Here is a 24,006-nt window from a genome sequence, read left to right as displayed (position 1 = left end):
GACAAGCTAGAGACTTCGTAGTCTCTTGATCTTCCTTAAGCAGCACGTTCAAAAGATCCTTTATACCAGTCAGCTCCCCACTTTGTTTTAGTAATCCATCTTCCAGTTTTGTCAAGGCCGGGACCACCAAACAATTTATGGCTTTACTCTGGCCCACCACAGCAAATTGAAACTGTTCAATGTCCTTTGCCATTTCCATAAGGATTCCTGTGTGGGTTTGTACGTCCCCCTTCATGAGTTCAAAAACTTTGAATTGAGGACAAAGTTCAAAGCTGAAAGGGTGCAATCACCCCCCCCTCCGATCTCGACTTGGACTTAATGAATCAGTATGGTTCATATTCAATACTGGTTGATTCGGCTTCAATTCAGCAAATGCCACTGACTCCCTCCTGGATTCCTCAGTTGAGTTAAGCACATTCCCTCGATACACAGGATTATGCGTGGAGTTAGAAAGATAATTAGATTTTTGTCAAATATCTAGCCCTGACCCCAACATCCGAGGTTGCTTGGTCTCAACAAAAGTTTTTCGATCTTGAAGTTGAGGACAATGGGCAGTTATACAAACCTCAATCATACTTTTGTGTCTGTGCCTCTGAAGAAAACGATCTATTGTTCCTTTCATGTTGGTGGCTGACAGGGTAAAATCATGTGCTCTTGTTAGTAAGGGGTGTGTTATCTCCTCCACAAAACTCATGTCACTTAGGGCCGTTTGAACGGCCATTTCTTGATGGATTTGGGCAGTGACTTGTACTGGCTCTCCAAGAGGTATATTTGGGTTGGGTAGCCCTAAGAGGGCGTCCTGGGGAGCTTCAGATTTTTCCATGTATGAACCATCCCAATGTGACTTTTTTTTAAGTAGACTGACAGTGTCTCTATAAAGCAGCTCTGTGGAGCACTTTTCAAAAGGTATGTGTAGTTCTTAAACAAGATCACGTGATTCACAATCTTGATAAATCCAACTATATAACGCTGCTTATAGTTATTGTTCAAGAAAAAACCCTGGTTGATGTTTAGAATAATATGAAACAAGTGCGGGGAGGGTCAAAGGGGTTAAACCCCAACAGTCTCCCACCCCGCCTGCAGTCACTTAACAGCATTTTACTTGCACCGTCCAGTCTCAATTCCAAAAGCCTCTGGAGATATAGTTCATAGTAATTGTTGATACTGCTACTGCAGCATAAGTACTCGCGCCGAAATGGCGCTGATAAATAGAACAAGCGTATAGCACTTCAAACAGTTAGAATCATACCGCCAACCGTCCACCCAAACAGCCAAACAGCAACTCCAGCCCTTTGCTCTCCAGGGCTTTACGCCACAAGGGCTGCAGTCTGTGAGTTTTGTATCCGTACATAACTGTCGTGTTGAATCGGCTGGGCACAACAGAGATCTCGAAGTTCTTAAAGGGGCCGTGTGTTCACAATGGAACGTGTGCAGTGCAATGAACAATAAAGAATGCAGTTTCCACTCGATTTTAGCAATAGTCAAAAGCCAAACAGCGACTTAAGCCCTTTGCTTTCCAGGGCTTTACCTGATGCTGCCTCGAAACTGGACATGAGCGTTTCGTAAAGGGTTTCATTGTCTGTTGAATAACCAGGCTTTTAGTAAATTCCTGAAGGTGGTGATGTCTTCTGTGGTTCTAATTTCTTTGGGCATGTTGCTCCGGAGGTTTGCAATTAAACATGAGAATGCTGTTCGCAGAATTTCCTTTTTTCAAATTTTTGTCTCCATTTGTAGGTCGTTGCTGGATCTTAGGTCCCTTCTTGGGTGTACCGGCTGATCTTGTCTTGGAGGAATTCAGCTGCTTGTCTGTGCAAGGCTTTGTGGGGGATGGAGAGTGCTTTGAATTTAATGTATTTTTTTACTTGTAACCAGTGTAGGCTTTTCAGTTTTTCAGTGATGTGGTCTTTTCTGTTTAGTCTTAATAGGATCCTGGCTGCTGTATTTTGGGTATAGGACGATTTTACCAATAAAAAATTGTCACAATGACCAAAAGTTCTAAAAATGCTACCACCAAAGGTTCGAACACCAAAAGTTTGAACCTTTGGTGGTAGCAAAGTAAAAAAAAAACGGCGGCTGCAGGTGTGTCCCCTGCATCGCCCCACTCACTATACTTCATCGTATAGTGAGCGGGGGTTGCGAGGGGACACCCCCGGAGCCTTCCGTTTTAAAAAGAAAAGAAAAAGGACCCTGTGGCGCCGGTTCCCGATCACAGAAGTGAAAGGGAACTGGCGCTGCAGGAACCCAGCGTGAAGATGAAGGTAAGTGCGGTTTGTTTATGTTGGGGGTGTGGGTGTGCTCAGGGTGTGGGTGGGGGGTGTTATGGGTGTGCTGTGTGTGTGTGTGTGGCTGGGTGCGAGTATGTATGTGTGTTAGCATGAGAAAGGTGCAAACTTTTGGTAGTTCGCACATTTCTCATGCAAATGTTTCAGCCGCGGTCAAGTCACTTAAGATTCGTATTTTGTACCCTTTTGAGATTCTTGGCAAGTCTTTCCGGCATTCTTAGGTAGAGGCTGTTTGGGTAGTCATTTCTTGTGAGTATAAGGGATGTAATGGCAGCATGGACTATACAAATAACAAGTAACCAAACAGAACATGCACAATAGAAGGATGGTGTACATGGATTAATCACAACATTCTATATTCCTATTAACACACCTTTTCAACATTTCACTCCAGTGTGAATCCCATAAAGGTGGAGAGAAGCATATACTTCACTTGTTGCCTCATAACATCAAGTTCGCAAAGCTATGCTAAAAATCATTAAATAGCATGACCAGGCCTTCAAATAGAGAACATGGGATGCTAGCACCATGTCCTAAGAGTCTTCACATTTAATATGACATATACATACAGGAAACCACATGCCAGTGCAGTGTGAAAATTGACCTATGTGTATTTAATTATGCAACCAGCATTTCTTTGCCATTTCAAATGGACAACTATCTCCAAGTGTGTAGCTAGATCTTACTGCACCTTTCTGATTTAATTATACATTAACTTTCACAAGAACTGAGTGATATTTGTTTACATAGCCCACGGGTCATAATTAAATCAGTAAATATTTGTGTTAATCATCCTCAAAGTAAAACATTTTAAAATGGATGTGTCCACAAACGAGAGGTGGTGCGTGTGAGAATGGGGTGTGTGAGACAGTTACGAGACTTGGCTTGATTTATTTGTAAATAACCCAATACAAGAAAAATAACACATTGCGATAGTTATTTTGTTCATGGAGATATTAGCAGCACTTATTAGCTCTCTCTTGCGTTAATAAACCTCAAACATTCTTTGTCCTCTTGCAGCACAGAATACATTTAAAGGAAAACCAGAATACCTGGTAATATGAGGTGCTTGATCCCTTGCGATGTCAGTCTCTCCTCCAGAAGTTGTTTCACACCTCGGATATCCTGCCAGCCAGGCAGGAAGCAAAGGATGCCACCTGCAGAACAGGCCAGAATCATTATCTTTAATGTGTTGGAAAGCTGTCAGGGTCAGCAGGAGCAGTTAATAGGAAGCAAGATCTATAATTACATATTTTAACCTGCCTGCATCATTACCTACACATTGAACAGAGATAGAGGCTGCACATAAAAAGAGAAGAAATAGAGAGATGTTTAGCAAATAATGACTAAAACACAAAGTGCATTATTGATGTCCTGTATGGGCGTCACGTCACAAGTACTTTATTTAGGAGTCGGAGACACAATCAAAGAACAGACTACTAGAAGAAACTACTTAGAGAACACAAGATAAAAACCGTAAAACAATATGCATATTAAAAGTTCTTTTTGATCCACATGAAGATACAAATGTTTGGTGCCCGTTTTACAATGCATAAATTACAAACTGCTGTACAGCAAAGAATGCAATACGCTACTTTTAAAGGATCAGATAGAATAGTACTAGTCTGCATTGCTTACAATCCAGCTGGTGAAGTACAGGCACAATATATTGCATACAGGCCTAGCAAATAAATGACAGATCAATACAGTGAATCATTCTTTTTGGTATTTCATTACCACGGTTATTATAGTCCGATTTCCTTCAGCTGCCCAGTTGCCAATAAAAGCTGCAAAAGCTTATTTGTTAAAGAGAAATGTAACTATTATTTGCCCAAGAAAGGTATGGAATAATACGGTACCAGGGCTCTCAAAATCCACTTGACCACTGGCATAGTACAGTACTTTTAGGAGGGTCAAATACTATGTTTATAGTAATGGACAATATAGCAGAGAGTCCCTTCTGAAATGTTTACATGTATTAGTTACTCACAACTGCCCCCGGAATGGCATCAGTGAGCCAGGTTAATCCTAATTACCTGGAAGTCAATCTATGATAGTGTGTAGTTCTAGCCTGTTGGTGAAGGAGATCTGTTGCTGTGCAATCTGGAGTGGCTCCGAGGTGGAAGTGTACTGAGAACCAGGGACTCTGTATAGAGAACACAATCCACATCGGACCCCCTCAATGTCCGCACTAACTTTTTGGAACTTTTTTGCGACATGATTCAGGCATACAAGAGATTAATTAGATTTTGTAAAGGTGTTGCGCTAAGTCAGATCTGGGAGACAGACTTGACAACATGTTTAAACAGGATGCTTTATTTTTTAAATTAAGAACACCTTCTCTAAGCCCCAACGCTTAGATGAGTTCCTTATTACAAAAACAAACGGGTGCTCATCAGGATGTCTAACAAATAAACTTGGTCCTCGGTCAAACCTATGATGACCTAAAATCTGCCCTACCACTACTAAAAGAAAGAAAGACAATCTAAGTTTGACTTATGTGAGGAACCAGGAAGGAGACGTTGTCGCAGAGGACTCAGTGATTGCTACAAGCCTTTATTGAAATAATAAAAAGGGACGGAAAATCGCTCCCTATTCTTATTCTAGGAGGTAATTACCTACCTCAACCCAAACTAAGGGTCTGTCGTGCGTTTAGATGTCCAAAATCAAAATATCCTGTGTCCGAAATCCTATCCTAGCACTCATACTCTAAAAGTAACTATAAGGTGCTAAGAGTATTTATTGCCTCTGGTCTTGTAAGTCCAGAAATAGTCTAATTTAAAGGAAAAGGTTAACTCCAACAAAAAGATTCAAAATGGATAATGGTCACAGTTCCAGTGGATGACTGCTTTCCGCCATGTTTATTAACACAAAAATAACAGATAAAAACAATTAAGAATGGCTGATTGATGTCCGCACGTTGTCTGATTATGAGAAAATAATGTTAATGAAACAGAAGAGGGAGGAGCATTACCTTAGAATTTGGGGCTCTTTCAATGATTTATACAGCTGATGTTCATTGACTGCATGCATTATTTTCTGAATGGTATAGATGGGGGGTTATTATAATCGTACTTGATGTGGAGTGTCGTGTTTGTTAGTGTTTTGTCTGTTGTTTTTGGGATGTTTGATTTCCTACTGTAGAATAAAGATTTGTGGTAGTGTGTTAAGGTTTTGAATCTGTAAATTCAAGTTTGTTAAGATTGGTTATTTAGTTATATGTATTACACTATTTGAATGCATGTCTCAAATGTAATAGATATGTACATGTTACCTTTCTTTTGTATGTTTTACTTTCAAAATGAAAAATAGTGATAAAAAAAATCTCAAGGGCATGTGTCTTCCTCGTAATTCCCTTGTCATAGTGTTACAAGGTAGGTACAGGTCCAATACTTGCAGACTAGCTGGTATATTCTCTTGCCAGGCTTCTTTTACATATTTTTACATTATTTCAAAGTGCTAAGGTTGATTCTATTTCTACACTTGGCATTGCCTGGTATCCTCTCCTGCCAGGGGTTTCTTAAGTGCTTCACTTCTCACACTTGTAAACTTGACGTTGCCTGGTATAATCTCCTGCCAGTGCTTTCTGTCATATAATACAACTCTTACACATGTGGGTGTGGGTTCCAGGTTCGTAACCCTTTTCTCATTACTTAATTCTTTCAATTGGTTTCTCTTTTCCCCAGATAATGGGTGCCAACCCCTTCTCACATTCATCAGTTCTACACCTTCACCCCAGCATCTCAAATCCCTGCTCTGGGTTTGCTTCCACTGGCTTAGTGCCGAGCGAAGCGCCCCGTTGTCCCAGCTCTCTGCTACGGGCTCACTTGCTTTGTTTGGCTGCTGCAGAGCTCCTCCCTGCTTCCTCTCTCTGGTCATCGCGGGCAGATAGCATTTCACCTGCTCTACAGCTGCCGTGGCATTGGAGGGGCTTCTCTTCCCTCGTTACCAACGCTTACACAGGGCACCTCTCAGAGCAGGATTTCTACAAACGCTGCCTCCTCTAGCCGCTTCCTTCTGCGTGACAGTCTGCTTCTTCTAGGCTCCCCGACCTGAGTCGGGAGTCGTGACTCTCGCTCTCCATTCTCCAGGTGTAATCCTTTTAAAATGTCCCAGTGCTTCTTGGACACCTACAACCACTAGAGCGCATCTCCAGCTTTTCGGCATCAGTGATCTATACCGTTCCAGTCATCTTCCTCATCCCAGTTCTCCCATATACGTGGGAATGATGAGCAGTTCTTGACGTGTTTTCCATGTGATATTGATACAGCTGGTATTGGCTCTTTTTAGGAATAGTCATTACTATTCCTTACCTCTTCCTCGTCTCAGTTTCTGTCATGCTCTTTTACATGTGGCATCGAGAAGAACAAATGACTTACCACTGGTAATGTTCTTTTGACTGGATGTTCCTACCACATATTCTTAATCTTTCATATAGTCGTAAGTCTGCTTGCAGCTTCGGAAAAAAATGTTCATAGTATCGGGCGCTGTGCAGCTTCTAGTCGTGGCCCTTGAAGGCCTCCATCCTGTCCTCAGCTGTGACGTCGATGCCGGTATAAGTAGCTCACAAGGCGACCGTTGTTGCAGTTCAAGTTTCTTCCCTCTTGATGCTCAGCCGTCTTTGATGGGTGAACCAGACATTGAATGAGAGCAAGAGGGGGAAGGATAGGAGGGCCATGAGGAATACGTGGGACGAACATCCAGTCGAAAGAACATTACCGGGATTAAGTAATTTGTTCTTCGAATGGATTGTGTTCTCCCACGTATTCCTCGTCTTTGATACACTCCCAAAGCAGTCAGTCCAAGGAGGTGGGCACAAAGAATTATTGTTAATTGATGCTGTGGAGTACAGCCTTGCCAAATTTGGCCTCTTGACCTGACAATATTCGTTGAAGATATGCAAAGAGGACAAAGTTGCCACGTTACAGATGTCTTGCACGGGCACCCCTCTTTGAAGAGCCAAAGAAGTAGACCCTCTTCAGGTGGAACGCGCTCTTAGGCCATCAGGCAAATCTTTGCGAGTTAATGAATGCATTCTGAAATGCATATGATTATTCAGCGTGAAATGGTTTGCTTGGTGATAGCTAACCCCAAATTATGGCCTGAATAACCTATAAAAAGCTGGTCATCCTGCCTGATCTCAGACATTCTGAAGAAGTAAAAAGGAACAAGTTACATACCTGTAACTATCTTTCTCCAGCACGGGTCTGGCATGGATGCACATGATCATGAATATTCCCAGTCCGGCTGGAAATCCTCGGTAAAAGAAAAAACAGTTTCATTTTCAAACTGTATTTCTCCTTTAAACCAATCACTGTCCTCTGGGTCATACTGCCCCCATCCAATTACAGTCCTCTCCCTAAGCCCCTCCTCTGGCAGCCACCTTCAGATTTGTTAAGCATGTAAATTTGCAGCATGACGAAGAAGAGCCGCAGAGGGGACGGAGGGAGGGTTGGCATGTGAATCCATGCCAGACCCATGCTGGAGAACAATAGTTACAGGTAAGCAAGTTGTTCCTTCTCCCGCATGGGGTCTGGCATGGATTCAAATGCTCATGAATAATGAATACATAGGAGTACAACATTACACAACCACGGGAGGTGGCAGGGCTCAACAGAAGCAATTAACTCTTACCTTTGTGGAACAGACTCACATCAAGCGAACAGTTTGCTTAGCACTGCTTGGACGACTCTGGACTCCTCTCTGGAATCCCTGTCGAAGCAGTAGAACTTTGTGAAGGTGGGTGTGGACCTCCACGTAGCAGCCCTGCAGATGTCCAGCAGGGGCACAAGACAGGAACGCTGTCGTCACAGCGATCGCTCTGGTGGAGTGGGCTCTTGGGCGTCCAGTTCGCCAACCGATGACAGTGCATGATGCAGCCGTAGAGCCACCTTGATATGGAAGCCTTGGACAAGGCCTTGCCATGGTTCATAGGACCATAGTTCACAACCAACTGTGAAGTCTTCCAAAAAGTCTTTGTGCGTGTCACAGTGAACTTCAGGGCATGAGCAACGTCCAGCAAGGGCAAGGCCATTTCAGCGGGTGACGAAGGCTTTGGGAAAAAAAACAGGTAACACCATAGGCTCGTTGAGGTGTAATTCCGACAGAACCTTCAGCATAAAAGAGGGGTGCGTCCGCAGCACCACCCTCGAATCGTGGAAAGTCAGGTATGGTTGCTTGCAGCATAGGGCCTGGATCTCACCTACCCTCCTGGCAGAGGTGAGGGCCACCAGGAAAGCCGTCTTCGGGGCCTGATGCATAGGCTCAAAGGGGGCCCCCCATGAGCGTTGTCAGAACCACCTTGAGTTCCCACGCGTGGCAGGAGCCTTCACCAGCAGAAAAGATCGAACAAGTCCTTTGAGGAACTCCTTGACGAGTCAGTGAGACCAAAGTGAAGTTCTTCCTGGAGACCTGGTGTAGAGGGAGATAACCACCAGATGAACCTTGATAGAGGCGTGCACCAGTCCAGCCTTGGCCAAGGATAGCAAGTATGAAGGAACTTGCAGGGCCGTGACCCTCAAAGGGGTAAAAATTCTGCGACCAGCACCACGTAGCAAAACGCTTCCACTTGTGACCGTAGCACTTCAAAGTCGACGACGACCTGGCCTTGGCAAGGACCTTCCTGCAGTACGCAGGCAACCCATATCCGCCAAACTCTAGGGCTGCAGGAGCCAAGCCTTCAGGTTCAGTGATCCTGGGTTGTGATGAAGGATTGCCCCTCTTTCTCGGGTGAGAAGATCCGGAATTGCTTGCAGCTTGACCGCAGACGACGCTGACAGACTGAGAAAGTCCAGATACCAAATCTGCCTCGGCCATGCCGGGGCGATGAGCATCCTCTTGCACAGACACCGTCTGAGTGTGTTGATGACTTGTAGCAGGAGAGAAGGAGATCTGTCAAGGATTGACCTTTTCGAGGACAACCTGGGGTCTTGCTAAAAAAAAGGGGAGGCTTTAGCCGTGGGCCACTTTTTGCAGTGCCCAAGCATCAGAGGTTATGCCCCGCCAATTCTTCAGATGCTGAGTCAGCCTGCCCCACCACCACAGTCCTGTGAATCAAGGACTTAGAGCGGTTTTGGTGTTGCCAAAGCTGGGGACAACGAAGCAGAGGCTGAAAGGACAGCATTCCCTCCTCGACCTCTGAAACCACGGTTAGCTCTTTTTTGACCCCTCTGCTTAAATTGGCCAAAAACTAAAGGGCTGACCCCTCCATCCATGGGAGGACCCTTGGGGCTGATTTAGCTGTCGAATTGCAGCTCCTAGAGATTTTGCTGCAGCTTTCGACGCTTGCAGATTTTCAAGGCTCTCATCAGCCTTTGAGCTGAAAAGATGGGAACTATCAAATGGTATATGCAGTAAGAATGCCTGAAAATCTGGTGCAAAGCCTTACTTTCTAAGCCATGCAAATCTCCTGGCTACAGTACTGGCTGCCATAGCCCTGCTGACAGAATTTGCTGAGTCTAGGCCAGATTGGAGAGACTGGCACATGACATCTTGGAAAATCTTCCCTCTCCTCGCCTTTAGGGATATGGTCAACTGACAAAGCAATGACATCCCACAAAGTGTGGGTGTACTTGGCCTGGGCAGAAGTTTCATTAATTGATTTCAGGCCCATGCTGCCTGCACTAAAAAGCCTTTTACTAAAGGCATCAACCATTTTGTCGTCTCTATCCAGTGGGATAGTTGGATAGGCCGCAGACTTTGAGGACGTCGTCGCTGCCTGTACCACCAAACTCTCAGGAATTGGGTGTCTGGTAAAAAACTCATGGTCTATAGACACAGCTCTGTCGTATTTTGTTAAATTCATGTTGACTGTCAAAGTAGTATCTGGTTTTAGCCAGTTTTCTAAAACTCTAGTCCTTAAGGTGGTATGAAAATGCAGAACTGGTTCCCTTGGGGGTCCGCTGTAGAGGATTTATTTTATTTATTTATTTATTCCATTTATGAATCGCCTACGCCCACAGGCATCAGGGCGCGGTTAAAGATCAGTTACATTTAATGCTTGGCAGAACCTCCCTACGAGATATTGGTGGTTGAGGGGGCAAGGTTCAAAGGAACAGCCAGGTTTTCAAGTCTTTGCGGAAGGCTCCATAGGATTCTTGTGCTTGGATGTCGGTCAAATCATCCTTTTCCATTATAACCACTGGCTTTAACCATCCCAGGTACTCAGTGACTTTTCCCATAACTGACCTGTGTGAAGGATCAGAATGCCCTGAAACATCAGGAGTGGTACAATCCGTCTCAGGTGAGGTGTCCAAGCCACTAGCCTCTTTTAGGGTGTCAACTCGATTGCTCATTCTAGATTCTTCAAAAATCAATTCTTCAGGTATGTGAGACAGGCATGGTATCAAGAGAAGACACAGACAAGTGAAACACAGTTTGAAAACCTTTATTCTCAATGGTCAGGGTGGTGCAACGCCTAACTTGCCCAAACTCTAAGATGGGAATGTTCCCTAACGGAAACAGAAACAAAAGGGAAGTCTAAGTCAGTCAGTCCAAAACAAGATACTGTGTGTAAAAACCTATGCTTGTCCTGTACAGAATAATAGGGTGACTGGGATTTGGTCCACTCAACAGTGTTCAAAATAAAGTTAATGTGACAATGGAGAGTTTCTGCAGCACCCTTCCCCAAGCATAAGACTGTTAGGAAGAATTCTCTGTTTAGGCTGAATTTCCTAACCTAGTGAGTCCCCCCCAGCAGCTTTGCTGGATTTTGTGGGGTTTATTTTTTTCTCCTGCCAAGAGTGAGACTCTTTTACCCTCACTCTTGGACATGACTTGAGAGTGTTCTCTGTGACTTGCTATGTGCTTATGGGCTAGGGGGTAATTTTCCCCATAGGCCATCATTGGTTTTTGAATGTGTGTTACACAGCACCCTCAGTGCAGTAGCACAGGGGTGTCTTAGAGACCCCCAAACATAGACTCCACACCCTGGGACTGACTACTGTCTCCCTGGGTCAGTAAAGTTACCATTGACTTTACTAGTCTTAACTTAGGAACTTAACCAGTACAAACCATCTTACTGTGGAAGTACTGGTAGGGGCAATTAGATTGCCCCTGGGTCTGTTGTCGAGGGGGTACTGTCCCGTCCCCCCTCGCCGAGTTCTGGCTGGTGGCAGTGGATACCACGGAAATATTCCACCGGAATATTTCCCAATGGGATTTCCCATTGGTTTTTGATGCACCACTTTTTGGTGCAATGTTAAAGATACCGCCGGTTTATTTAATTAATATAAATTCACCGGTTGGGATTTTTTGCCGGAACTCGCCGCCAAAATGGCGTCTAGGTTCACTTCAGTAACCCTGAACCCGAGTCGAGCCTTTGTTCCACTTTTGGCGGGCTTCTGCACAGAAGCCCTCCAAAGTGGTGCCATTCTGTCTGGGTACCACAGGGGGTGCGGGAGGGGGTTTAGGCACCCTGGACCGAGTTGCCTTGCCAACTCAGGTCGCACTCTAGTGTAATTGGTCCAAGTGGTGAGCCACCCCGCTCACCACTTAGCATGTTTGAGTGACAGCTAGGCTGTATGAATGGGGGTTTGCTGCATAAAAGCAGGGTTTTTGGGACTGGTTCTTCAGAAGTCGCCACAGGACCTAAGAAGCCGAAGAGGGAGAAGCCGAGCCGACCTGCCAAGACGACACCACCGGTGAAGCCCTGCAGAATCGTCTCACCACTTTTCCCGACGACAGAGGAGATCTCCCGCCGGAGAGTCTTCTTCCCTTAACTGGTGGGGACAACCAGTTGCTGCCTTCTTTTCGCCGTCCCGAAGCATCTCGTGGCCGCCTTGCCTGTGCCAAGCACCCCGGCAACCGGGATACCACTTTTTACCTCAACCGCGAAAGAGGAGTAAAAATCCTTTGTGACCGGAGAACTCCACGGCTGGCCTCATCCCTGGTAGTGCAACGACCTGCAGCCTTCCTCCCCGTCGAGATCACCTCTTCCTCGGGACGACGCCGCGACTTGCACCCACTACCAGGAACGACTACCACCGCTGGAGGAATCTTTCCACTTTTAAAGGTACTGTGTTCCGCCCGGCCTCCCTTGCCACCGATTATACGGGGTAGATTTAGCCCTCGGCTCTCGAACCTGGGTAGGTCTGGGACACCCTAACTAAACTTTTCAGAACCATAGTAAAGCCGTTTTCTACTCACCTGCAAAGACTTGTGACATTGTGTGATCTTGGGCACATTTTCGCCTGGCTCCCTCTAATGCGGGCCCCGAACTAATTCTCCTTGTTCCACTATTGACTGTCTTTGCTAACCTTATGTAAACAGTGTTTTACCTTACTGCTCTCTTTATCTTTGCCTTTCCCCCCCTTTTTGGTAATACTTGTTGGAGTACCATCTAACGTTAAGCGCTCACCTCTGGTTGGAAATAAGTGGTGTTAACTTAGAATTGTCCAACAAACGATTAGGGATGTACATATGAGTAATAGTAACTGTGTTTGACTTTCTTATCTTTTCTAATGTGCTAGTGTAATTTATGAGTGTACCTTTAATAAATAAGTTTATACTTTTACACCTAGCTCTGGTTAGTGTTTGCTTGTGCTAGTGTACCTCTGTACCTATTATGTATCCTCTGTATACTGCCTAACTCTTCTTGAGGGAAGTCTGACTGCTCAGCCACAGCTACCAAGTGAATCTGTGTGGTACAGACTGCTACCAAGTGGGTTTACTGCCAACACCTGTAGACTTAAATCTTTTGCAGTGGTCCCAGAGGGAACTGCACAGGTTTCTGCCTAACACTGGTGTACAGCGGTGGGATCTGTATTGAGTATACACTTTAGAGTACTTTTGAGATACCTTAGTGCAACTGACCACAAAGCTTAAGCACAAGAAAGAAAAAGTCATTTTTAACCTGTCTACTATGGAAAGTTATAGTCAAGAGTCCCTTGCTACAAAAACCGCTGATTGTCTAAGACTTCTCTGTAAGCATAAGAATCTCATGACTAAAGGAAAGAAAATAGAGCTAATAGAAAGGTTGTTAGAAAACCAAAGTCTGAAGGATGGTCCAGAGGAACCTATCACTCCAGCAAATGTAGAAAGCAGCAATGATCTTGATATGGGACAAAGTATTGATGATCTTGGGTCAGAACCAGAAGAGGAGGATGAAACTGTTGTAGATAGTCCCTCTAGGCCTCTGTCTGCTCTACCAGCTGTACCTACTGGACCTTTGCCAGGTCCCACATTTAGCCCTCAATACTTTGAACTAGAGAAAATGAAACTTGAATTAGAGTACAAGAAACTAAATGCTCAAACTGACAAAGAACTAAGGCTAAGGGAAATGGAGCTCAAGTATGAGCTAGAAATGAAGAAATTGTCTGTTGAGAATGCTTCTCTCTCTGGCTCCTCTAGAAGTTCCAGTCCTAAAAGACCCCGGATGCCTAAGGAATTGATTGGTATGTATGAGCCTAAGTTGGATGTGTTGGATTGGTTGTCTATGTTTGAGTATAATCATGGGCTCCAGAACATCACAGGTAATGAGTTACTCACCTGGTTGTTCTCTAGGCTTCCCCCTGTTGCAACGGATGTGGTAATGGAGTTGGGGGAGGAGGATAGGAAAGAGTATGAAAGTGTGAAACTAGCTTTGATAGCTAGGTTTGGGAAGACCCCTTCCCAGTATCTTAAGAGGTTTAGGAGCCTCAAAAAGCATGATGGTACCCCTTGGGCTACCTGGGTGTGTGAAGGGTTGAAACACTTAGAGGGATGGATTAAGGGTTACAAGGTGAACACTTATGAAGGAATGATAAATCTTGTAATGATGGAGTCAATTTATGATGCCTGCTCTCCTGAGCTCAGACAGCACTTGGCTGATTCACAGGAATTAGATCCTAGGAAACTAGCTAAGGCTGCTGACTTGTGGGTTGCCAACAGGGCTACTCACAAGGATTCTGGGGTAACTCAGAAGAAGGATGAGGGAAGACAGCCTAAGAAAGACTCCAAGGAGAATTCTAATAATCCTAATTCCAAAGAGGGCCCCAAACAAAACCATAAGGGTAAGCCACCTGGGAAACCACAGCAGAGTAGTATACCTTCTGGTGCTAAACCAGAAGGAGGTCAGAACAAGCCTCCATTCCAAAGGGCCTTTGGGGCCTGTTATGTTTGTAAGGCTACTGACCATGTGAAAGGAGATCCCAGATGTAAGGGTAAACCTTCAGGGGTCCAACTTGTCTCCTTAGCCTTCGCTCCAGAGGAGGAAGTCACTATGGCAAGTGGAAACTTTCTACTACTGGCTGATGAACCCACTGGAGTCTCAGCCAGTGTTTCTTTAGTCTCTCTGGGGTTGTGGGAACAACAAAATTTAGATGTGTATAATTCTATCCCAGATAATACTAAAGAGTATTATAAGGACAGTGTCCACGTGAATGGTCAGGAGACCCCTGCCATCAGGGACACTGGGGCCAGCATAACTGTGGTGGATGAATCATTTTTCAAGGCAGAGGATGTTGCTAAGGCACCCAAATGCCTCACCAAGTTAGCTGGAGGGCCTGTGCAGATGTGTCCCCAGTTACCAGTTCTCATCCAGTGTAATGATATGGCTGTGAAGATACCCGTCAGTATACAATGTGAAGTGCCAGGAAGAGTTCTGCTGGGAAATGATCTAAAAGCTCTTGGAGTTGTGTCACATACCCCCAGACCTCCTAGTAAAAGGTTACGGGAGCTCACCAAGTCTGCAAGAGAGAAAACCCTGCGATGTTTATCTCAGGAGATGATGACAGAAATCACTCCTCTCCCACTGGAGCAACTTACTGCAGTAACTACCAGATCAGGAGCAAAGGGGCAACCCAAGACTCCTAGAAAAAAACCTACAGCAAGCACTCCAGTGCTTCCAACAAGGACTTCCCCGAGGTTGTCCAAAGTTACACCTGTAACACCACCTCCAGCTGAGGCTGAGAGGGAGGTACAACCCTGTTTGGTTGAACTAGACTCTGAAGAAGAGCTAGAAGGAGGTCCAGAACTTATTGGAGACCTGGACCCGGCTGACCATCCTGAGCTGCAGTCTTTACTGGCAGAAGGTGGACCCAGCAGGACAGCTTTCCGTAAGGGACAAAGAGAATGTCCAACTCTGGAGGGTCTCCGCCAGCAGGCAGCTTCTCAGGCTGATGGGCAAGAGCCTGGAAAGTATAGGTTACACTGGGAAGATGGCCTCTTCTACAGTGAACCAACCGAATCTGAACCTGGAGCAAACCAACGCCTGGTAGTGCCCCAAGAGAACAGACAACAGTTCTTGCAACTAGCCCACGAGATTCCTTTGGCTGGTCACTTGAGTTTCAAGAAGACCAAGGAAAGGCTCTCTCTCTACTTCTATTGGCCAAAAATGGGGGCTGAAGTAGATAGGTATTGCATGAGCTGCCATACCTGCCAGACTTCTGGTAAGGTTGGTTCCAAGAATGTGGCACCTTTAGTGCCTCTCCCAGTTGTGGGAGTCCCATTTGAGAGGGTAGGGATTGACATTGTTGGTCCCCTTGATCCCCCAACCTCCTCAGGCAACAGGTTTATCCTTGTTGTAGTAGACCATGCTACTAGGTACCCTGAGGGAATTCCTATGAGGACTGTTACAGCTCAGGCTGTGGCTAAGGCCCTCCTTGGTATCTTTACCAGGGTTGGGTTTCCTAAGGAGGTGATCTCTGGCAGGGGGACAAATTTTATGTCCAACTACATGAAAGCCATGTGGAAAACCTGCGGAGTTACCTACAAGTTCTCAACCGCCTACCACCCTCAGACAAACGGGTTGGTAGAAAGATTTAACAGAACCATGAAGAGCATGATAGGTGCCTTAGAAGAACCCCTTAAGAAGAAGTGGGACCTTCTACTGCCATGCCTTCTATTTGCTTATAGGGAAGTCCCTCAGGAGGGAGTAGGTTATTCTCCCTTTGAACTTCTCTATGGCCATCCCGTCAGAGGCCCCTTGGCCCTGATTAAGGAGGGGTTGGAGAGTGCTCCTTCCCCCAAGCCAGTCAGAGTGACTGACTATGTGATAGGTCTCCGAAGGAGAATGTCACACATGATGGCAGAAGCAAGTGATAACTTGAAAGCTGGCCAAGCCCTGATCAAACATTGGCATGATCAGAAGGCTAACATGGTTGAGTTTACTCAAGACCAGCTAGTTCTAGTTATGCTCCGAACAAGGCAGAGGGCCTTGCAAGACAAATGGATGGGACCCTTCAAGGTTGTGGGAAAACTTGGAGAGGTCAACTATCTGGTGGATCTGGGCAAACCCAGGGAAGCTCCCAGAGTCTTCCACACCAACCGCCTCAAAGCCTATGTCTCTAGACCAGAAGTAGGAGCGTTGCTTCTAGCTTCATCGGAAGAGGAGGAGGAGAGTGACGCTCTACCTGACCTCCTGAGAGGCTTACCTTTGGACGAAAAGGTTGAAGGAGTTCATCTCTCTTCAGATCTGACCCCTGAGCAACAGGAGGAGTGCAAAGCTATGTTAAATCAGTTTGCCCTCCTGTTCTCACTTTCACCAGGCTTGACCCCTTGGGGACAGCATGAGATACTCACTGGTGACTGTCTGCCAGTCAAAAGCAGAGGATATAGAATGTCAGAACATGTCAGAACCCACATCAAAGGTGAGGTCAAGAAGATGCTTGATCTCGGGGTAATAGAGCCCTCTACTAGTCCATGGTCTAGCCCAGTGGTGTTAGTACCAAAGGCAGGATCCAAAGAGTTGAGATTCTGTGTGGACTATAGAGCTCTTAATGCAGTCACCAAGACTGATGCCCACCCTTTGCCAAGGACAGATGAGTTGTGTGGATAAACTTGGTGCAGCCAAGTACCTCAGCACACTGGACCTTACTTCAGGCTATTGGCAAATAGCCCTGACAGACCATGCCAAGGAGAAAACTGCATTTTCTACCCGAGTTGGCCTATACCAATTCAAGGTTATGCCTTTTGGACTGAAAAATGCACCTGCAACATTCCAAAGGATGGTGAACCAAGTTCTGGCTGGGATGGAGGACTTCTGCATGGCATACTTGGATGACATTGCAGTCTTCAGCCACTCCTGGGAAGAACATGTGACCCACTTAGGACATGTTTTGCAGGCTCTTGAGCAGGCCAATCTGACCATAAAGGCAAGCAAGTGCCAAATTGGTCAGAGTAAAGTGGTCTACCTTGGACATGAGGTAGGAGGTGGAGAAATAAGGCCTTTGCTCAGCAAGATTGAAGCTGTGCAAAATTGGACAACACCTACTACTCAGACCCAGGTGAGAGCCTTCTTAGGCCTCACTGGGTACTACAGGAATTTTATTGAGAACTATGGGACCATAGCTTCTCCTCTGAATGTGATCTCCTCTCCAAAATTCCCTAAGAAGGTCAAATGGACTGAGGAATGCAATCAGGCCTTTGAAAACCTGAAGAAAGCTCTCTGCCAAGCTCCAGTACTCAGAGCTCCTGACTACCACCAAACTTTCATTGTACAAACTGATGCTTCCAATGTAGGTATAGGTGCAGTCCTTAGCCAACTGGATGAGAAGGGTAGGGAACACCCCATTTGCTTCATCAGTAGAAAACTGAAGGATCCTGAAACAAGGTGGGCAACAATCGAAAGAGAATGCTTTGCTATTGTGTGGGCACTGAAGAAGTTTAGGCCATACTTGTATGGTTCTACTTTTGTCATTCAGACTGACCACCAACCCTTGAGATGGTTAATGCAAATGAAAGGGGAAAATCCAAAACTATTGAGATGGTCAATCTGCCTCCAAGGGTTTGATTTCACCATTGAGCACAGGTCAGGGTGTCACCATCAAAATGCTGATGGACTCTCTAGGATGTATGTCATCGACTAGAGGTATGAGGTTCATCCAGGAGTGGATTAAATCCTCCTGTCCCTTAGTCTGGGGGGGCGAGTGTTAGGAAGAATTCTCTGTTTAGGCTGAATTTCCTAACCTAGTGAGTCCCCCAGCAGCTTTGCTGGATTTTGTGGGGTTTATTTTTTTCTCCTGCCAAGAGTGAGACTCTTTTACCCTCACTCTTGGACATGACTTGAGAGTGTTCTCTGTGACTTGCTATGTGCTTATGGGCTAGGGGGTAATTTTCCCCATAGGCCATCATTGGTTTTTGAATGTGTGTTACACAGCACCCTCAGTGCAGTAGCACAGGGGTGTCTTAGAGACCCCCAAACATAGACTCCACACCCTGGGACTGACTACTGTCTCCCTGGGTCAGTAAAGTTACCATTGACTTTACTAGTCTTAACTTAGGAACTTAACCAGTACAAACCATCTTACTGTGGAAGTACTGGTAGGGGCAATTAGATTGCCCCTGGGTCTGTTGTCGAGGGGGTACTGTCCCGTCCCCCCTCGCCGAGTTCTGGCTGGTGGCAGTGGATACCACGGAAATATTCCACCGGAATATTTCCCAATGGGATTTCCCATTGGTTTTTGATGCACCACTTTTTGGTGCAATGTTAAAGATACCGCCGGTTTATTTAATTAATATAAATTCACCGGTTGGGATTTTTTGCCGGAACTCGCCGCCAAAATGGCGTCTAGGTTCACTTCAGTAACCCTGAACCCGAGTCGAGCCTTTGTTCCACTTTTGGCAGGCTTCTGCACAGAAGCCCTCCAAAGTGGTGCCATTCTGTCTGGGTACCACAGGGGGTGTGGGAGGGGGTTTAGGCACCCTGGACCGAGTTGCCTTGCCAACTCAGGTCGCACTCTAGTGTGATTGGCCCAAGTGGTGAGCCACCCCGCTCACCACTTAGCATGTTTGAGTGACAGCTAGGCTGTATGAATGGGGGTTTGCTGCATAAAAGCAGGGTTTTTGGGACTGGTTCTTCAGAAGTCGCCACAGGACCTAAGAAGCCAAAGAGGGAGAAGCCGAGCCGACCTGCCAAGACGACACCACCGGTGAAGCCCTGCAGAATCGTCTCACCACTTTTCCCGACGACAGAGGAGATCTCCCGCTGGAGAGTCTTCTTCCCTTAACTGGTGGGGACAACCAGTTGCTGCCTTCTTTTCGCCGTCCCGAAGCATCTCGTGGCCGCCTTGCCTGTGCCAAGCACCCCGGCAACCGGGATACCACTTTTTACCTCAACCGCGAAAGAGGAGTAAAAATCCTTTGTGACCGGAGAACTCCACGGCTGGCCTCATCCCTGGTAGTGCAACGACCTGCAGCCTTCCTCCCCGTCGAGATCACCTCTTCCTCAGGACGACGCCGCGACTTGCACCCACTACCAGGAACGACTACCACCGCTGGAGGAATCTTTCCACTTTTAAAGGTACTGTGTTCCGCCCGGCCTCCCTTGCCAACGATTGTACGGGGTAGATTTAGCCCTCGGCTCTCGAACCTGGGTAGGTCTGGGACACCCTAACTAAACTTTTCAGAACCATAGTAAAACCGTTTTCTACTCACCTGCAAAGACTTGTGACATTGTGTGATCTTGGGCACATTTTCGCCTGGCTCCCTCTAATGCGGGCCCCGAACTAATTCTCCTTGTTCCACTATTGACTGTCTTTGCTAACCTTATGTAAACAGTGTTTTACCTTACTGCTCTCTTTATCTTTGCCTTTCCCCCCCTTTTTGGTAATACTTGTTGGAGTACCATCTAACGTTAAGCGCTCACCTCTGGTTGGAAATAAGTGGTGTTAACTTAGAATTGTCCAACAAACGATTAGGGATGTACATATGAGTAATAGTAACTGTGTTTGACTTTCTTATCTTTTCTAATGTGCTAGTGTAATTTATGAGTGTACCTTTAATAAATAAGTTTATACTTTTACACCTAGCTCTAGTTAGAGTTTGCTTGTGCTAGTGTACCTCTGTACCTATTATGTATCCTCTGTATACTGCCTAACTCTTCTTGAGGGAAGTCTGACTGCTCAGCCACAGCTACCACAGTGAATCTGTGTGGTACAGACTGCTACCAAGTGGGTTTACTGCCAACACCTGTAGACTTAAATCTTTTGCAGTGGTCCCAGAGGGAACTGCACAGGTTTCTGCCTAACAAAGACACTAAGGATGATAAAGTTCCACAGGTCTCCCATGTTTCATTTGGCACAGAAAAGTTCACTTGGCACAAAGTTCACTTGGCAAAAGAAGTTAACTGTACCTTTCCCTGGTAAGTTGTTTAGGCTTCTCCGGTTCTCCTTTCCGTGAACCCAGAAGCCCTCTAGATCATGCACCTCCTTGCTTTCAATTAGGCTCCCCTGGTCGTGGCGCTGTTTTCTGACCGCATGGTCCACCCATTACAGGTCGCGCGACCAGGTGCCTTATCCTTAATAGAGTTCTTTTTTACTTATACTGGGGTCTGTACAGCCAGCCTGTATCATTCTCCTACATGGTGGCCACCCCAATGCTTTTCGAAACACACTTTGTTGACAACACTTTTCTATCAGTTTTGGGGATTTTGCTCCCATTTCATTTCTCGCACAGCTCCACCGGTTTAGGATCTCTATTTCGCTCTCTTCTCGCATCCGCACAGAGCTCCCTTCTTTGCAGACACTTCCTTTCTTTCGAGAACATGTAATCATACACGCAACCACTCGGACACTATGTGTCCTTGTAATTCCATTTGTCAATTTCACCTGACGCGTCTCGAGTCTTACGCGTCCAGGCTGCAACATTGTATCTTGCTCGCTTACTTCAAAACACACCGCACCGGGCTCTCACTGTGCTTCACTCACTGGTGTTTTCTTCTTCGTTCTTCGGTTAACGTCTTTGTATTTCAATTTACCAATTTAACAAGGGATCAGCAAGCCTCCCGACTCCCTTCTTTGGACTTCTCTTCTTTGCTGGAAACAGGGGTTGTTTGCCACGCTTCTCCCAGAAGCTTCCTCACACAGACCCTCGGCGGACCGATTTCTTACAGCTGGTTCAGGGCAGCCACAGTTCCTCAGATCTCCTGCCAAATTGTTCCCTTTGCTGATTGCTAGTCTTCATTTTATACTCTCCTGAAGACTTGATGGGCTGCAGATGGGTATGGTTGATTTCAATTGCCTGACCCTGCCTGGTCTTGTTAGTGGGACATAGCCAATGAAGATGCTGATGTGCCTCCATCTGCATTTTCTTTGTGCCAGTAACATAGTAGGGTTTCTCATAGGAAATCTGTACTCCTCTTGATTTCCTCGTATTCGTCACAGTACTTGAGTGATACTTTGGGGGTTGGGGGGAGAAGATTGTGTGTCCTAATACATTCTATTATGGCTGAGGGTGTGTGTTGGGTAAGGGGGTTGGGTAGATTACTGTTAAAGGGGGAATACAATTTCTCTGGTCTAGGAGTGTTCTTAGGATAGGAAATTGGTATTGGTTCTTTCACTCCGGTAACCTCAGAAACGAGGTTAACAGTGAAGGAAAAGATTGGTTCTCTCGAGTAGTTTATAATATAGGAACAGGACGATAAGTCCGGGTTATAGTCAGAAAAAATAGTTTTACATTCTCTTGCTTTCCTCCGAGTGTGAGTGTTCGACAGAAGATCTTGGGGTCGGGTAGAATATGTGTGATGATACTATGACAGAGGTGAGGTCGGATAGATCAGGATTAGGAAAAGGGGGATGCCAGATCTCATCTTCTGGCAACCCACTTCCATTCTTCAAAGAACTTCCATCCCAGTAGTACCCCTTCGCAGCCTCACTCCCGGGGGCCGAATATGATAGTCTTACCCTTCTCTTGGTTACCTGGGGGGAGGAGGTTTTAAGCAAGTTAAATGTGAGAGCACCCTCCAATTTCTCACAGGTACATTTGGGGTACCGTATTCATAGCCAAAAGGGACATCCTGATCTTCCCCCTCTTCAGAAATGGTCAGATCTTGGCAGAGGCTTAAAGGTCTTCAATGTGTTGACCAAACTCTTTGAGCCAGTCAAAGGCGTTGATGGCTTAACAGGTTTCGATAGAGGCTTCAAAGGCCCAGGTACGTGCTCTTTTACAGGAGGAGGAAGGTTTTGGCTTATGCCTGTGTTGAGATGAAGCTTGACACGTTTCGAGGAGACTTACAGTCCAGGCTCCTTGGCGCACAAGTGGCCTCAACAGGCACCCTGCCGGTCTTAGCAGACGTGGTTGCCTGTGAAGCCTTCTTGGGCTCTTTCGGAGGGGCACTCAGAGTCGCATTCTGAAACACCTCCAGAATTGTTAGACTGAATTTTTCCCAGTCAGCGGATGGTGCTGACTTACTCAGGAAACTAACTCGTCTGTCAGGAGAGGAGCCCAGCGAAGACGACGGCAATCTATGGCGGTGCTCCTTCACTTTATGGGAGGAAGAGTGTTGAGATCTAGACCTCAAGTGCTAAGAGTGTTTTGAGCACTTTTTCTCTGGAAAGCCATCGCTGGAGTCATCCGAAGAGCACCTTTTTGAAGGGGTAACCGAAGGGGTTTTTTTTGGAGGGGGCCTACCTACCACACGTTTCCCCTTTCTGTCCATAAAGGCCTTCACTGTCATGAACTAAAGAGAGCCGCAGTCGTCGACTCAGTGGTACACACCCAGGCACCATAAAGAGATTCGATGTGGGTCCGTAATGGACATTTTAGCTCTGCAATCGGAGCACTGCATGAATCCCATTTTCAGTGTAGACCTATTTCAACTTCGTAGACAAAACACAAAGAATTTGCTGAGGCGAAAAACCGTCCAAAGCGTGCTGAACATGCAGAAAAACAGAAAGATCTGAGGCAACAGTTGCGCCGCAAGCTACTTATACCGGCCTCAACGTCACGGCCGAGGACAGGACAGAGGCTGTCGAGGGCCACGACTCGACGCCGCACAGCACCTGATACTACAAAAAATGTTTCTAAAGCTGCAAGCAGACTTACGAATATATCAAAGATGAGGAATACATGGGAGGACACAATCCATTTTAAATATTGCCTCTAGGTTTGGCAAGGGGTTGAGGGAGATTGTTACAATATGCCATCTCGGGAGGATAGATCAGGGGCAACATGCTCGCCTTGGAAGCAAGACAACACGGAGCACCAGAGGTTCGATCCTGGTTCCGCGATTAGAAACCTCTGGGTATTAAGCACATTATAAATAACCTATCATATCATCAAGGCATGAGTAAGGGAGGGAACATCCCTAAAAGGGAATGGTGGCTATATGACTTACTCTGACTATGCCATTTAATCCCCCTAAGGTTTGCCCCCCACACACTTCCCTGTGGTCCTCCCTCATATAGCTGCCCCCAGGGTCAAGATCAGGTAGCGGATCAGCAGCTGCCATCCTCAGGCCAAAGGAGCAAAGGCTAACTCAGGGAAAAGAGTGATGACATCACCAGATTCATCACAGAGCGCAAAGCTTATGTGGGTCCAGGAGTGTGGCGTGGGTCACAGATATATTAAAAGGGACACATCAATGAGAGGCAAAAAGGTCCACTGCAAGTCCTGGGTGGGAAGCCCTGACCAACAGATCTTCCATCTGCCAGGGCAGCCATGATTTGTGGATTAATGAATAGAGGTGGATTGTAAATGCGGCCTTGGAGTTGATAGCTGTTGGGTATGGGAAACACTGGTGGAAACCTGTTAACATGAGAGGGTCAGATTATAAAGAAGATGCAACAACTACAACAGAAGGACAGAGAGGATATAGAAGTGCAGTTAGCGAGATTGCAGGGCATGAAATGATGAGGTGACAGGCAAATACAACTGTGTGCAGCACCAGGGCATGAAGTGGATCTCAGAAGTGTGCAATTTAATTTCATTGCTGCGTGCTGTACTAAACAGAGCCAAAGTCCATGAGAAGAGTCAAGTCAGGAGAATAATAGGAGGACGGGGTGTCTGTGCTTGAAATGGAAATGGGAGG

General features: G+C 46.1%; 1 protein-coding gene across 3 annotated transcripts in view; it reads right to left on the bottom strand.

Moving 5' to 3' along the window:
* DHX30 (DExH-box helicase 30) overlaps positions 1-24,006 on the bottom strand; it is a 1,582,523-nt gene that overhangs the window by 791,599 nt on the left and 766,918 nt on the right. For all 3 annotated transcript variants that reach the window (XM_069645844.1, XM_069645845.1, XM_069645846.1), the window contains one exon: positions 3,335-3,439. In XM_069645844.1, coding sequence (XP_069501945.1) covers positions 3,335-3,439 — 105 coding nt within the window. The remainder of the gene's footprint in view (positions 1-3,334; positions 3,440-24,006) is intronic.

Source organism: Ambystoma mexicanum, chromosome 2p, assembly GCF_040938575.1.
Source record: "Ambystoma mexicanum isolate Mex_15411 chromosome 2p, UKY_AmexF1_1, whole genome shotgun sequence".
NCBI lineage: Eukaryota > Metazoa > Chordata > Amphibia > Caudata > Ambystomatidae > Ambystoma > Ambystoma mexicanum.
This window is presented reverse-complemented; position numbering and strand designations above follow the sequence as displayed.